This window comes from Tachypleus tridentatus, chromosome 8 (assembly GCF_004210375.1).
Source record: "Tachypleus tridentatus isolate NWPU-2018 chromosome 8, ASM421037v1, whole genome shotgun sequence".
Classification (NCBI taxonomy): domain Eukaryota; kingdom Metazoa; phylum Arthropoda; class Merostomata; order Xiphosura; family Limulidae; genus Tachypleus; species Tachypleus tridentatus.
The window spans coordinates 141140739-141156113 of record NC_134832.1 but is presented as its reverse complement, the minus strand read 5'-3'; the positions used below and the strand labels follow the sequence as shown (position 1 = coordinate 141156113).

Here is a 15375-nt window from a genome sequence, read left to right as displayed (position 1 = left end):
ATACAATGGTACCTTACGTTTCCACTGCTAAGTTTCGATACAACTGATAAAGTATTTCACATTTCCATCTAATTGTCATAAAGTGATAAATCCACGTAAAATTGGTTAAAATTCTCTTTACTATTTACCTGTATACACACGAATTCATGTTTACTCTTGAACTGTAACGGTTGTTAGTGGTCCACCTGAGAGCGCTACGCTGTTTACCCGATTGTTTCGATTTAGTCAGTAGTTATTTGCCCATAACATGGGTGATGATTGAGAAAATGGTTTTTATGAAAAATTTTCTGACTATTTCGACCGTGATGTGATTTTTTTTTATTTGTATCACAATGGCCATTCGTAATTCTTTACTCTTCTCGCGAATTCTGTGTTTGTTTGTTTTTGAAATTTTGCGCAAAGCTACATGAGAGGTTTCTTCGATAGTTGTCCCTAATTTTAGCAGTGACGCAAAAAGAGGGCCAATACTACCCACCGATAATTCTTGGGCAACGAATAATGATATTGACTGCATATCATAATACCCCAACAGCTGAAAGCGCGAGCATTTTCGGTAACGAGATATGATCCCGAGATTCGCAGATTGCGAGGCGCGTTCTCTGAAAATCGGGAAATTATAAAAGTTTTAGATGAAAATGTTTTTGATATTTTAGGTTTAGGTTTTTATCATTTTACAAAAAATGTAATTAGTGATGAGAATATTTCTTGAAAATTACGACATTTTTCTTTACAACATACTTGACTTTGTAAGCCATCTAATGTTCTTTTCAGCAGTCCCAACTTACAGATAGTCTGGCGATTTGCCCGGTACGTCTCCATATGATATAGCATAAATATCTGTTTCATTCACCAGCTGTTTGAAGTATGTAATGGTTGTGGAAGATATGATATGTTGTGGAAGAAACTTGTGTACATGTGATATATTTCCTTCCCGTACAGAGATCCTTGATTATGTTGTTACAGATTAGAATACGACTTCTTACAGGTCTTCTTCTGAATGATCCTTGCGTCCACAGTTGATGCACTTAGCTTATCCGAATGCTATTAATTACTAGTGGCAGACTCGTTTTAGAAATTTCAAATCTACAAATCTGAACACATCTTTATGGTCTGATATATTAATATTTTTACGTCGGAAAAGCTTGTTTCATATCCTCCCGAAAGGCCCGGCACGGCCATGTGGTTAAGACGTTCGATTCGTAATCCGAGGGTCGCGAGTTCGAATCCCTGTCACACCAAACATGCTTGCCCTTTCAGCCGTGGGGGCGTTATAATATGATGGTCAATCCCACTATTCTTTGGTAAAAGAGTAGCTCCAGAGTTGGCGGTGGGTGGTGATGATTAGCCACCTTCCCTCTAGTCTTACACTACTAAATTAGGGACAGCTAACGAAGACAGCCCTCGTATAGCTTTGCGCGAAATTCAAAATAAACCAAACCAAACCTCCCTGAAAATGATACACATTCAGTGACATCACACATCAAACAATGTTGAAATATAGTTATGATACACTAAGTCTCACAAGCGACTTTATAACCACTGTGGTAGTCACGTGACTTGCTGATTTACAAATTTAAAATCGTTTTAATAGTAGTCAACTCCTTGTAATAAGTGTAATTTTTTGATTTGCGATTACTTTTACGCATACACTAAATAATCAGATCAGCAACTAAATTATGTGCATTATTACATATATAAAATTAAAAAAGTACAATAGTAGAATGAGGCCTGGCATGGCCAAGCGCGTAAGGCGTGCGACTCGTAATCCAAGGGTCGCGGGTTCGCGCCCGCGTCACGCTAAACATGCTCGCCCTCCCAGCCGTGGGGACGTATAATGTGACGGTCAATCCCACTATTCGTTGGTAAAAGAGTAGCCCAAGAGTTGGCGGTGGGTGGTGATGACTAGCTGCCTTCCCTCTAGTCTTACACTGCTAAATTAGGGACGGCTAGCACAGATAGCCCTCGAGTAGCTTTGTGCGAAATTCCAAAAAACAAACAAACAAACAATAGTAGAAAAATAAATAATTGATTAAAACAGGAACCAACCCTACAATGACTTACGCCATTGTCTTCTTTAAGACTGAATTATGTAGAGTCATTTTGGAGCCGGTTCCTGTTTTGATAAATTATTTATTATGTTATTATTTTACTGTTGTACTCCTTTCAAATGTATGTACATTGCACAAATGTTATTTTAAATTACATTTCGGTACACTGATGTTGTTTGTGAAATTAAACACAAAGCTGCACCATGGGCTATCTATGCTCTACCTACTACGGGTATCGAAACCCGGTTTCTAGTAGTGCGAGTCCGCAGATATACCGCTATGCTATTGGCTATGCTCTGTATACTACGGGTATCGAAACCCAGTTTCTAGTAGTGCGAGTCCGCAGATATACCGCTATGCTATTGGCTATGCTCTGCATACTACGGGTATCGAAACCCGGTTTCTAGTAGTGCGAGTCCGCAGATATACCGCTATGCTATTGCGGGGGGGGGCAATGTACATTGTTTACTGGGTTAATTTTTAGTTATCTTTTACTGTCGTAGCTCGTTTTGATAAGGCGTTTTGAGCTAATTGCTTAACTTGGGTGATATATACACTTTTAAAATATATTTCTTTACGTTATGTAAGTTTAGAAACTTTCTAAGAGTACAGCATATCGATCGGGCTCTCTTTGCGCGAGCAGTTTCCAAGATGGAGGCACTAAAAAAGGAAAAACAGTTAATGTCTGTTAACGATGTTTCCAGGTTTATTTCTTTTGGTTTCAGCTAATTCCATACAAAATTTTCATAAGTAAAACTATGCGTATGAAAGGCTAATGTAACAACGTATTTGCAGTTTCTGTTCAGGGTGAGGCTCTGAAGTGGGTTAGACAAAACTGTAGGGGAGATGTAATCTACATTACAGGGGCTCACATGCAACAGTGCATAGGAAGTGAACCAGCTTTAATAGTAAGTACTGTTCTGTAGGTTATTGGGGAGGCTAAGGCATATTCTGGGATAGCTTGAAATTGATGTTTTCAGATAATGGACAAAAAGTTGTCAAGAAATAGATGTAAAGTTGCTGTGTCAGTTATATACTGATGTCATATGATAGTTTCAAATGTTATTTCATCGTAATAAAGATGGAATATCATGGCCAAAGAGTTGTGAACTGAATCGGTTTTATTTGAAGGTTACAAGAATCCCAAGGCCCTGCATGGCCAAGCGCGTTAAGGCGAGAGACTCGTAATCCGAGGGTCGCGGGTTCGCATCCCCGTCGCGCCAAACATGCTCGCCCTTTCAGCCGTGGGGGCGTTATAATGTTACGGTCAATCCCACTATTCGTTGGTAAAAGAGTAGCCCAAGAGTTGGCGGTGGGTGGTGATGACTAGCTGCCTTCCCTCTAGTCTTACACTGCTAAATTAGGGACGGCTAGCACAGATAGCCCTTGAGTAGCTTTGTGCGAAATTCAAAACAAAACAAGCAAACAAAATACAAGAATCCCGCATGATGAAGGCTTTTGTTTTGAGAGAGTCTACAAAAAGCTGCACAAAAACTGTCACTGCATCTGTCCATGTAATTTGGAGCTTACGAAAAGAAAAAGGCAGCTTGTCAATAGCTCCAGCTGACAACTTTCGGAATAGTCTTGTCCTGTTTAATCTTGCATAAGACTTGACTGTCAATTCTAAAACGCGTCTTTACGGCCACAAACTGCGCAACTCGATTTTATGGTTACAGTATGCCAGCCATTAATCACACAACTAGCAGCATTGGATCGTCGAGTACACGCGTGCGATTTGCTGAACGAAGATTGAGAAGAATGAATACAACCTGACTGTGTGACCACGTATTTACAGTTTCTGTCCCGAGTGAGGGGTATGAAGTGGGCTAGATAAAAACTGAGGGGTTGTAATCTACATTTTGGGGGCTCACATGCGATAGTACCAAGGAAGTGAACCAGCTTTAGCAGTAAGTGTTGTTCTGTGTGTTACTGGGGAGGATAAGATATATTTTGAAGTGACTTCAACCTCCGCTAGCACTTCACACACACACTCCTACTGCTTCCTCGGTTCCTGTCAATGCCACTTAAATTGATGAAAAAACAGCTGTAAAGCCTATTATCCAATATGCCCATCATGACCACGTGGTCAGGGCGCTTGACTCGCAATCTGAGGGTCGTATCCACTTCCCACCAAACATGCTCATCCTTTCAACTTTGGGGCCGTTATAATTTTAAATCCCACTATTCGTTGGTAAAAGAGTAACCAAAGAGTTGGCGGTGGATAATGTTGACGAATTCTGCCCTCCCTCTTCCTTTTAATGCTAAATTAGGGACGGCTAACGCAGGTTGACCTCGTGTATCCTTGCGCGAAATTCAAAAACTAAATCGAAACAAAAACCTTTTCAAACTTGCTATAACGTCAACGTCATTCATTCCCCGACAGTTATTCTGTTGACAGTTAGATTTTGTAGTCCAACCACTTGTTTATGCTGTCGTTACTTCTGTCCTTACTAATGACAACAACATTATGACGTCAATTATCACGGTGACTTTAGCTGAATAACCAGAGTTTCTGGATAACGTTATCGATAATTCGTGGCTCAGTGTTCATTCTCTTGTCCTTGTGTAGCGAAAGAAGTCTGCTTATTGACCTTTTAAATGCCCATTGACAACGGAATTAGGCCCCCTACTTTAATATTTATGGAAAGAGCAATTTAATGGTTGATTTTCCGTTACGCTGTAATGAACACAAAGTTTCACTTTGAAATGTTTCACAAGCTTGTCACATTGTATGTTTTTAAAGGCGTGGCTTTATTAGAAAGATAACATAACACTAGACTCTCTTTTGTGTATTTAACATCGTTACATTTTGTTTGTTTTAAGCACGAAGCAATGGACTATCAGTGTTCTGCCTACTGCAGGGATGGAACCTTGAATTTTCGCGTCCAAATCCCTCGACAGTACCGTTGAAGGGTTGAAGGGGTGCGATTAACTTTTAGATGATTTGCTTGTTTGTTTTTGAATTTCGCGCAAAGCTACATGAGGGCTCTCTGCGCTATCCGTTTTTAATTTAGCAGTGTAAGACCAGAGGGAATGTAGCTAATCATCACAACCCACTGCCAACTCTTGGGTTACTCTTTTACCAACTAATAGTGGAATTGACCGTCACATTCTAAATGTCGCCACGACTGAAAGGGCGAGCATGTTTGGTGCGACGGGGATTCGAAACAACGACCCTCAGGTTACGAGTGAAGTGTCCCAACCACTTGGTCATGCCGGGCAACGTTTTGGTGAACGTGAAGCCACAGCTTCCAAAATGTGTTGAAGTTAATAATATCTTTATATATATAACATATAAGATGCGAGATATGAAAGTACACTTGCAGTGTTTTGTTTTTTCTTTATATATCAATCACACATTTCTCTGGTAACGACGCAATAATAGCCTTTCCACACTTACATGATCTTTTTATAACCTTCAAGAGTATCCGCTCGAGTGCTTCCCCTTGAAGTAAGAGTATAATAACTAAAATGAGGAAAATAGCAGGAAAAACAAGACTCTTAGTCGAAACCGCAAACACGACCAGCATGCAGGCAACTTGCTGTGAAACAGTAGGCCTCACTACCAAGTTTACCATTATAATAAGTGATATAAGATTGTGTAATAAGATTTTACACTGCTGCGTAACTTTCGTTATGGCTATTAATCTGTCTACTCTTCTTACTCCAATAAATAAATTTGTCACGATGAGATGGCTATGAGATGTCGCGGGAGTGTTGTCAATAAATTCTTATTGGAACTTTTTCATTGGTTTATGACTACGGTTCTTTTCCTTGTTTTAATTATGGATTCTTACATAATGTCTATAGGCTGGTATAGCGAGCGCTGTGTTTGTTGTTTGTATTGTAAAGGAGAACGACAAGCTTGTTAACACTATTTGAGACTTATGAAGGAAACGAACGGCTATTTCTTTAATATTCTAAAAGCTAAGCATACTTCAAACAGGTGTTTCTTGTGTCGCGGTTTCAGACAGAGATCTGCCTCTTATTATAATGAATATTTCTGTGGCCAGCGTCTGTGACAAACCTTGTGCTCGTGGATTCTAATTTATTAAAAGACGCTTCACTTCGCTTATAATATTTGGAGAACGACTTGATGCAGGTCTCTTTTTGAATGGTTCTGTTTTCTCCAAACTGATCCATTTTCCTTTGTTTTTCAATACTATTAAATAGGATATTCCCATGTTGGAATTTTAATTTCCTCACTTCAATCCCACGTATGAATATTTTTAGAACTTTTACAACTATTCCCAAAAGCGATCATTTTTTGGTGGCATCACACATGCTATGTTTCTTTTTTTGTAGTTAAATAAAAAGCTGCAAAATGAGCTATCTTGCTCTACCAGAGACGGGTATCGAAACATGGTTTCTAGCGTTGGACACTTCCGCTGTAACTTCAAACAAGGTAAAAATATATTGTTGACTTCATGCTGTTCAATTTAGACTATATATTGGATGTTGTTGTCATTTGACTCGTTGATTTGCATATTAAAAATCGTTTAATATAATATATTCAACCATATCGTAGTTAAACAAAACTGTAATGGTGGCAAATATTATGATGAATTTTTCTCCATATATCTTATGACAGACCTTTTAAAAATGTTTATTCAAAACTGTATCAGTTTGTACTTACGGATAATATCCATACGTGCATTAATAAGTAACCCACAAGTTCACCGATGCTGGATTTTATTGGTTGATATCTAGCACGTGTATGTAACGTGGATAATAATGAACAAGCTCACTGAAGTTAGATTCTGTTTAATCATCACACGTATTTCATGAAGTTGATGGACCTCGTTGGCCAACTCAAACTAGTGAAAACTAATTTCAAACGACGGTATTGAAGTAATGTCATATTAAACATATTAATACTGTAATGACTAATGCAACTTTCTCCGGAAACTCAATATTATGTCAACCAAGTATAAATGGAAAGACCAGTTCAGAACTAAAATAAGACATTGGCCGTTCTTGTCGTCAAAGGGTTAAGATATGCAACTAAATTAAAAGTTTCATTTATACAGACATAATAATCTTTACATACAATACTTTTATAAATAATTAATATGTAAGTCTAGGCACAGGTAACAATAATACTATTCTAAATTACTGATATTTAAAGGCTATATAAACTTTTATAAAAATAATACTGTACTAAAATATTAATATTTACAAACTATATAAACCTTTATCAACAATGCATTTATAGATAACTGATATTAACAGTCTATACACCTTTATCAGCAATACTGTTATAAAAAATTAATATTTACAGTCTGTATACCTTTATCAATAATACTGTTGTAAGCTATTTATATCTACAGTCTGTACACCTTTATCAACAACAGTGTTGAAAACTATTGATATTTACAGTCTATATAAATCTTTATTCATAATACTGTTGTAAACTTGATATTTACAGTCCATATAAACCTTTATCAATAATACTATGTAAACTATTGATATTCACAGTTTTTATACACTTAACAACACTCCTATCGTACACTATTGATATTTACAGTCTATATAAACCTTTATCAATAATATTGTTCTAAATTACTAATATAACAGTCTATACAAACCTTTAACAATAATACTGTTGGAAACTATTCATATTTAGAGTCTATATAGCTTCATCAATAATAATATTGTGAAGAATTGAAATTTACAGTCTATATAAACTTTCATCAATAGTATTGTTGTAAATTATCGATATTTACAGTCTATATAAACATTTATCAGTAATACTGTCATAAACTATTGATATTTACAACCTATATAATCCTTTATCAACGATAAAGCTATAAATAATTGATACTACAGTCTATACACCTTTATCAAGAATAATGTTGTAAGCTATTGTTATTTACAGTCTATGTATGCCATTATGAACAATACCGTTGTAAACTATTGATATTTATAATCTATATAAACCTTTATCAATAACACTGTAGTGAATAATTGATATTTACAGTATATTTACCTTTATCAATAATTCTTGTAAACTCTCGATATTTACGGTCGATATAATCCTTTAGCAACGATGCATTTATAAATAACTGACATCTACATTCTACACACCTTTATCAATAATACTGTTGTAAACTGTTGACATTTTCACCCTATATAACCGTTTATCAATAATACTGTGGTAAGCTAATTATATCTACAGACTACAGTCTATACACCATTATCAACAATAGTGTTGTAAACTCTTCATATTTGCAGCCTTTACGAAAAATACATTTATAAATAACTTATATCTATAGTCCATACACCTTTATCAAGAATATTGTTGTAGATTATTGATATCTGCATTCTATATAAACCTCTATCAATAATAGTATTGTAAGGTATTGATATTTACAGTCTATATAAACCGTTATCAATAATGCTTTTGTAAACTAAACGATAATTAAACTCTATGTTTGTTTATCATAATACTGTTGTGAACTATTGATAATTACATGTATAAACCTTTATCAACAATATAATCTTTCTCAACAATTCATTTATAAATAACTGATATTTACAGTTTATACACCTTTATCAAAAATACTGTTGTAACTGTTGTAAACTATTGATATTTTCAGTCTGTATAAGTGTTTATTAATAATACTGTTGTGGACTATAGTTATTTACAGTCTATATAAACATTAATATATAATACTGTTGTGAACGTTTGATATTTACAACTATATAGACCTCTATGAATAATACTGTGGTAAACTATTGATATTAGCAGTTTATATACCTTTATCAATAATATTATTGTAAACTATTGATATTTACAGTCTATATTCCTTTATCAATAATAATGTTGTAAAGTAGTGATTTTACAGGCTATATACCTTTATCAATAATACTGTGGGAAACTATTAATATTTACAATCTATATTCCTTTATTAATAATACTGTGGGAAACTATTAATATTTACAATCTATATTCCTTTATCAATAATACTGTGGGAAACTATTAATATTTACAGTCTATATTCTTTTATGAATAATACTGTTGTAAAGTAGTGATATTTACAGGCTACATACCTTTATCAATAATACTATTCTAAACTATTAATATTTACAGTATATATTCCTTTATCAATAATACTGTTGTAAAGTAGTGATATTTACAGGCTATATACCTTTATCAATAATACTGTTTGAAACTATTAATATTTACAGTCTATATACCTTTATCAATAATACTGTTGGAAACTATTAATATTTCAGTCTATTTTCCTTTCTCAATAATACTGTTGTAAACTATTGATATGTACAGACTATATTCCTTCATCAATAATACTGTTTTAAAGTAGTGATATTTACAATAATACAATTGTAAACTATTGGTATATACAGTCTATACTCCTTTATCAATAATATTGTTGTAAACTTTGGATATTTATGGTATATATAAACATTTATGAACAATACTACTGTAAACTACTGATATTTATAGTCTGTATAAGCTTTTATCAATAATACTGTTGTTGACTATAGATATTTACAGTCTATATAAAAATTAATCTATAATACTGTTGGGAATGTTTAATATTTACCAAGCATATAGACCTTTATGAATAATACTGTGGTAAACTATTGATATTAGCAGCATATATACCTTTATCAACAATACTATTGTAAACTATTCATATTTATAGTCTATGTACCTTTATGAATAATAGTGTTGTAAACTATTTATGTTTACACTCTATATAAATCTTTATCAATATTAATTTTGCAAACTATTAATATTTACAGTCTATATAAAATTTTGTCAATAATACTGTTGTAAACTATTGGTATTTACTGTCTATATACCTGTATCAATAATATTGTTGTGAAATATTTATATCTTTAGTCTATACACTTTTATCAACAATAGTATTGTAAACTATTGATCACTCTATATTTCTTTATCAATAATATTGGTGTAAACTGTTGATATTTACAGTCTATATAAACTTTTATGAAAACTAATGTTGTAAACTATTAATATTTACAGTCTATTTAAACCTTTATCAATAATACATATCATGAACTGTCAATATTTACAGTCTATATTCCTTTATGAATAATACTGTTGTAAAGTAGTGATATTTACAGGCTACATACCTTTATCAATAATACTGTTGGAAACTATTAATATTTACAGTGTATATACCTTTATCTATAATACTGTTGGAAACTATTAATATTTACAGTCTATTTACCTTTATAAATAATACTGTTGTGAGCAATTGATTATCTTGATCAATAATACTGTTGTGAAGAACTGACATTTACTGTCTATAAACCTTTACTAATACTGTTGTGAATTATTGATATTTATAGTATCTATATCTTTTTCAATAATACTATTGATATTAACAGTCTATTTAAATGTTCATCAATAATACTACTGTAAACTATTGATATTTTAATACTACTGTAAACTATTGATATTTACCATCTGTATAACTTTGTTAATAATACTGTTGTGAGTTATTGGTATTTACAAACTATATAAACCTTTATCAATAATACTGTTGTAAATGATTGATATTTACAGTCCATACACATGTATTATACAATATTGTTGTAAACTATTGGTATTTACAGTCTATATAGACATTTTTAAACAATACTATTGTAAATTTTGGGTATTTACATTCTCTATAATTTCATCAGCAATACTGTTGTGAACTATTGACATGTACTGTCTACATACCTTTATCAACAATGCATTTATAAGTAACTGATATTTACAGTTTATTCACATTTATCAAAAATACTGTTGTAAGCTATTGATATTTACAGTGTAATTAAACTTTACGAACAATACTGTTATAAACTACTGAAATCTACACTCTGTAAATCTTTATCAACAATACTGTTTTGAACAAGTGATATTTACAGTCTATATATCTTTATTAACAGTACTGTTGGGAACAGTCGATATTTACAATCTATAAATCTTTTCTAATAATACTGTTGTGAAGAAATGATATTTACAGACTACATACTTTTATCAATAATACTGTTGGAAACTATTTATATTTATAGTCTATATTCCTTTATCAATAATATTATTATTAACTATTGATACTTACAGTCTATATACCTTTATCAATAATTTTGTTGTAAACTATTGATATTTACTGTCTGTATACCTTTCACAATACTACTATCGTAAACTATTGATATTCACTTTTTTATACATATATCAACAATACTATTGTAAACTATTGATATTTATAGTCTATATAATCCTTTATCAAAAATGCTTGTATAAATAATTGATATTTACAGTCTTTACACCTTTATCAAGAATACTTTTATAAATTGTTGATATTTTTAGTCTATTGAATTGCTTATCAATAATACTGTTGCAAGTTATTTATGTCTATACACCTTTATCACTAATAGTGTTGTAAACTATTGATATTTACAGTCTATACAAATCTTAATCAACAATACTGTTGTAAACTCTTGATATATATACTCTGTATATCTTCATCAGTAATACTATTGTAAACTCTTGATATTTACATTGTATATATACCTTTATGAACAATACTTTTGTAAACTATTGATATTTACCGTCTGCATACCTTTATCAACAACACTGGTGTACACTGTTGATATTTATCATCTAGATAAACCTTTATCAATAATACTGTTACAAACTATTGATATTAACAGTTCATATAAACCTTTATCAACAATACTGTTGTAAGGTATTGATATTTACAGTTTAAATAAACATTTATTCACAATACTGTTGTTAACTATTGATATTTACAGTCTATATAAAGCTTTAGGAACAATACTGCTGTAAAGTATTGATATCTACAGTCTGTACATCTTTATCAACAATACTATCATATACTGTTGATATTTACAGCCTATATAAACCTTTACTAACAATTCTATTACAGTATATAAACCTTTATGAACAATGCATTTATAAATAATATTGACAGTCTGGACACCTTTATGAATGATATTGTTGTAAGTTACCTATATCTACAGACGATCCGCCTTTACCTACAATTATTTTTTAAAATACTAGTACTTAAAGTGTATTCACTGTGTGCCTTTAATAACGTTTTCTTTATTTGTTTTATTTAATGGATGAACTGATAATTGCCTAGGTTGTTGTTTTAACAAAGAATTAAACAGTAGCTTCACCAAATCCATCTTTCGTCTCTATGGTTACCATGATTACTTGTTTTGAGAATGGTTATGATGCCTAAAAGCAAAGTAAAAAGCATCACATTTTTAAAAAAAAATTCTAATGACAACTTATTGAAAGAAAAAACATGATATGATTAAGGCTCAGGTTTCAAGACTGACTTGAAGGACAGATTGCTTATTGCTTATTATTTATTTAAAGTTATGTTTGCGACTTTGTATTTTCAGGGGATATTCTGAATAGTATTAGTAAGGTTGTGTTGTATGCACGTGCATAAATCATATTTGTAATCCGAATCGTCTAAGCCCTTAGGTTTTGGAATTGCTCAGTTTGTGAGGGGTTAAGCGAACTCTTTCTGGGTTCTAGTAGATCTGGGTTGTGTTACTGTAGTGCCGACGGGCTCGTCAAACATAAGTAAAAAAACTGGAAATGAATAATTATAAATTGAAGCTGTTTTTAGCTTTTTTGACTTTGGGGCTTAGTTACTAAATGTTGGTCACCTACTGCTGTATTATTCTGACTATTAATATCAATATGTTACCAATATATATTTTTTAAATCGATAAATAGTGCTCCACCTCTGACACGCACTCGATATATTATGTGACCAGCTAATCTAGCTGCAAATTAGATAATCCTGTTCTTTTAGGATACAGGACTAGGCGTGGCCAAGTGATCAGCGTGCTCAAACGTTGAATCAGAGGGTTCATTGTTTTCAGCCCGTTGAGCAGAAACACAATCCATATTTTAGGGATGTGAGTGTGCTCTAAGAGTAACAGTCAAATCCCAATTATTGGTAAGACAAGAGTAGTCAAAGAGTTGGCGGTAAGTGCTGTGGCCTGTCTGTTTTCCCTCTCGTCTTATAAGCTCAAAATTAGGGCCGGGTCTAATCGCAAATCGCTCTTTTGAAGGTTTATACAAATATTAGGAATAAAACAATAGGGAGTACTGGGTTAATACACAAAGAAGAACACGAGTTAGCTCGTCGTTAGATAAAAAAACAGTTGTTATGGTTATCAAAGAAAAAATGAAGCTTCGTACGCCTCTTAACGAAGTATTGTAGAAAAAAATCGATTGTTTTACTGAACTAAGAACAAGAAATACATAACTACAATTGTTGTTAATATAAAATAAATTGTAAATTAATTGTAAATTACTATACAGTAGCTGGATTGTGAACTGGTCAGTAGAAACTCTCAGCGCTACCTTTGGTAATAAATAAAACTAAAAAGCAAGATACTATACTTTCATTGGGAAGTATCAAACTTAATTTCAGTGACTTGAATATTGGAGCCATGAACACAATGGAAAATAAAAATTAAATTCACTTAAGAAACGTAAACTTTTATTAAGTCAAACATACAGTGTGTGTGTATATATATATATATATATACGAGTGTGTTTTAAACTTGCCTTTAAAAGCTTTACATCAATTATATATCTAGACTGAAAAAGGATAACCTGATTCTACAAAGTAAAAAGTATTGAAATTCGTAACTATACGATATGAGCATTAATGCGATACTTTCCACAAGCAAAAGTATAATTAATTAGTAAATCAGTGAATTTCTTAATATGGAGATCGGAGCAGCGAAAAAAAGTGATACAGTTCAAGGGTATTGGAATAATAAGTTTTAAAGTACTTACTAATCTAGGTTTCACAGCAAGTGTGCTGGCATTAGAGATGTAGTGTTGAAGGTCTTTAGATTATCCTTAACTGTTTGTAATATCGGTTCGAGTGCCGCTAATGCTTGATCTGTGACAGTTTACAGCTCCTACGTGAGTGTAACTCACAGCTCGACATAGATTACTTCTTCAGGAGCCTCTAATGGCTAGGCGATATCCACGACTTCTACTACACGTGACAGAATTCTCGTTGCAAAGTTGTACGAGCTCTGAACTTGCTGATAGTATCAATGCGACCTAGAAATCATAGACAGGCTGCACCGTAACTCTGTCGGATATATATATATAAGTCTAATCAAAATAGTAAAGAAAAACTGCCTGCTGTCTAGTGTTGTCCAACGTCTGATACTGTGGTGAGAGACTTACAACACTGCAAGAAGCACTCGCGTGAGCCAGTTTTTCAGGAACGCACACAGGTCCAACTGCTTGAATTCAGACTAGGAATGGAATTGTTCGTGCGCGTTGTTGTGTGCACGAGGGAAAGCGGGCAGAAAAAAACTATTAAATCAATATTCCTCTGCAACACGACGGTTACATGTTAATACTTGGCCTTCCACCTCATGTTTAAAACTAAAACCTAATGCGATAGTAAAGACAGCGAGTACTGATGGGAAAACCCCCTCACCCCAGGGAGGACATTTATATATCTGGCCAGTTACCATGGAAACCACAGACTTGCGTATTACGAAGGGAAGTAACTTACAAGTACCAATATTCACCTGCTTGACTATAGCTCGTGGTAATAAATTACAGCTAGTCTTTCACTGTGTCAGTTAACATGATTTTTCAAACTTATATAAGTGCAAGACAAAATACAGTTTTATCTATTAGTCTGTGCGGAATTCATTCTAAATTGACGATTTGAGGTTTCTTTTGTGCATTAAGGAAATTAAAATATCTTCTCAACCCAGATTATTAACAAAGGCCTGTATTCCTGTCTTTAATATAATTATTATGCTTAGATTTTGTGGCAGACGATTAACTGTTGACACAGAGTTTGTAAAAATTAAAAAACACCTTGTCAGCATCGTAGTTTCAAATACACTTTAATTATGGTGTATCTCTAGAGACCTTGTTTGTGTTGTTACAGAATTTACCCATAGACGTGCTAAACGTGAATTTATGGAGTACAAGAGAGGTCGCTAGTCAATAGCACACGCTGCCAACCCATGGTCTACTCTTGTTTAGCCGAAGAGTAAGGCTTCACCTTTATTTGCATATAGCACATCCTGGGTTACAGAGTACTAATGTATGTTTTTTTGGTTTTTTTTTTTTGTGACAACGGATACAGTAAGAATATTTAGATTCATATTTATCTGAAATCCATCTAACAAAATTAATAACAGTGTGGATCTTACAACTACATTTGGAATGTATAAATTCAATATTGTAACAATAACATGTTTATTATTTTAATTATTATTACTTCAAATATTGTACAGATTTTACTAACTT

General features: G+C 33.0%; 1 protein-coding gene across 2 annotated transcripts in view; it reads right to left on the bottom strand.

The window, feature by feature from the left end:
- Positions 1-14522, bottom strand: part of LOC143223625 (dystrophin-like) — a 187325-nt gene extending 172803 nt beyond the window's left edge. For both annotated transcript variants that reach the window (XM_076451800.1, XM_076451802.1), the window contains exon 1: positions 13882-14522. Coding sequence is in view for 1 of the 2 variants with exons in the window: in XM_076451802.1 (XP_076307917.1) it covers position 13882 (1 nt within the window). In the remaining variant the exon portion in view is untranslated. The remainder of the gene's footprint in view (positions 1-13881) is intronic.
- Positions 14523-15375: the final 853 nt, after the last annotated feature.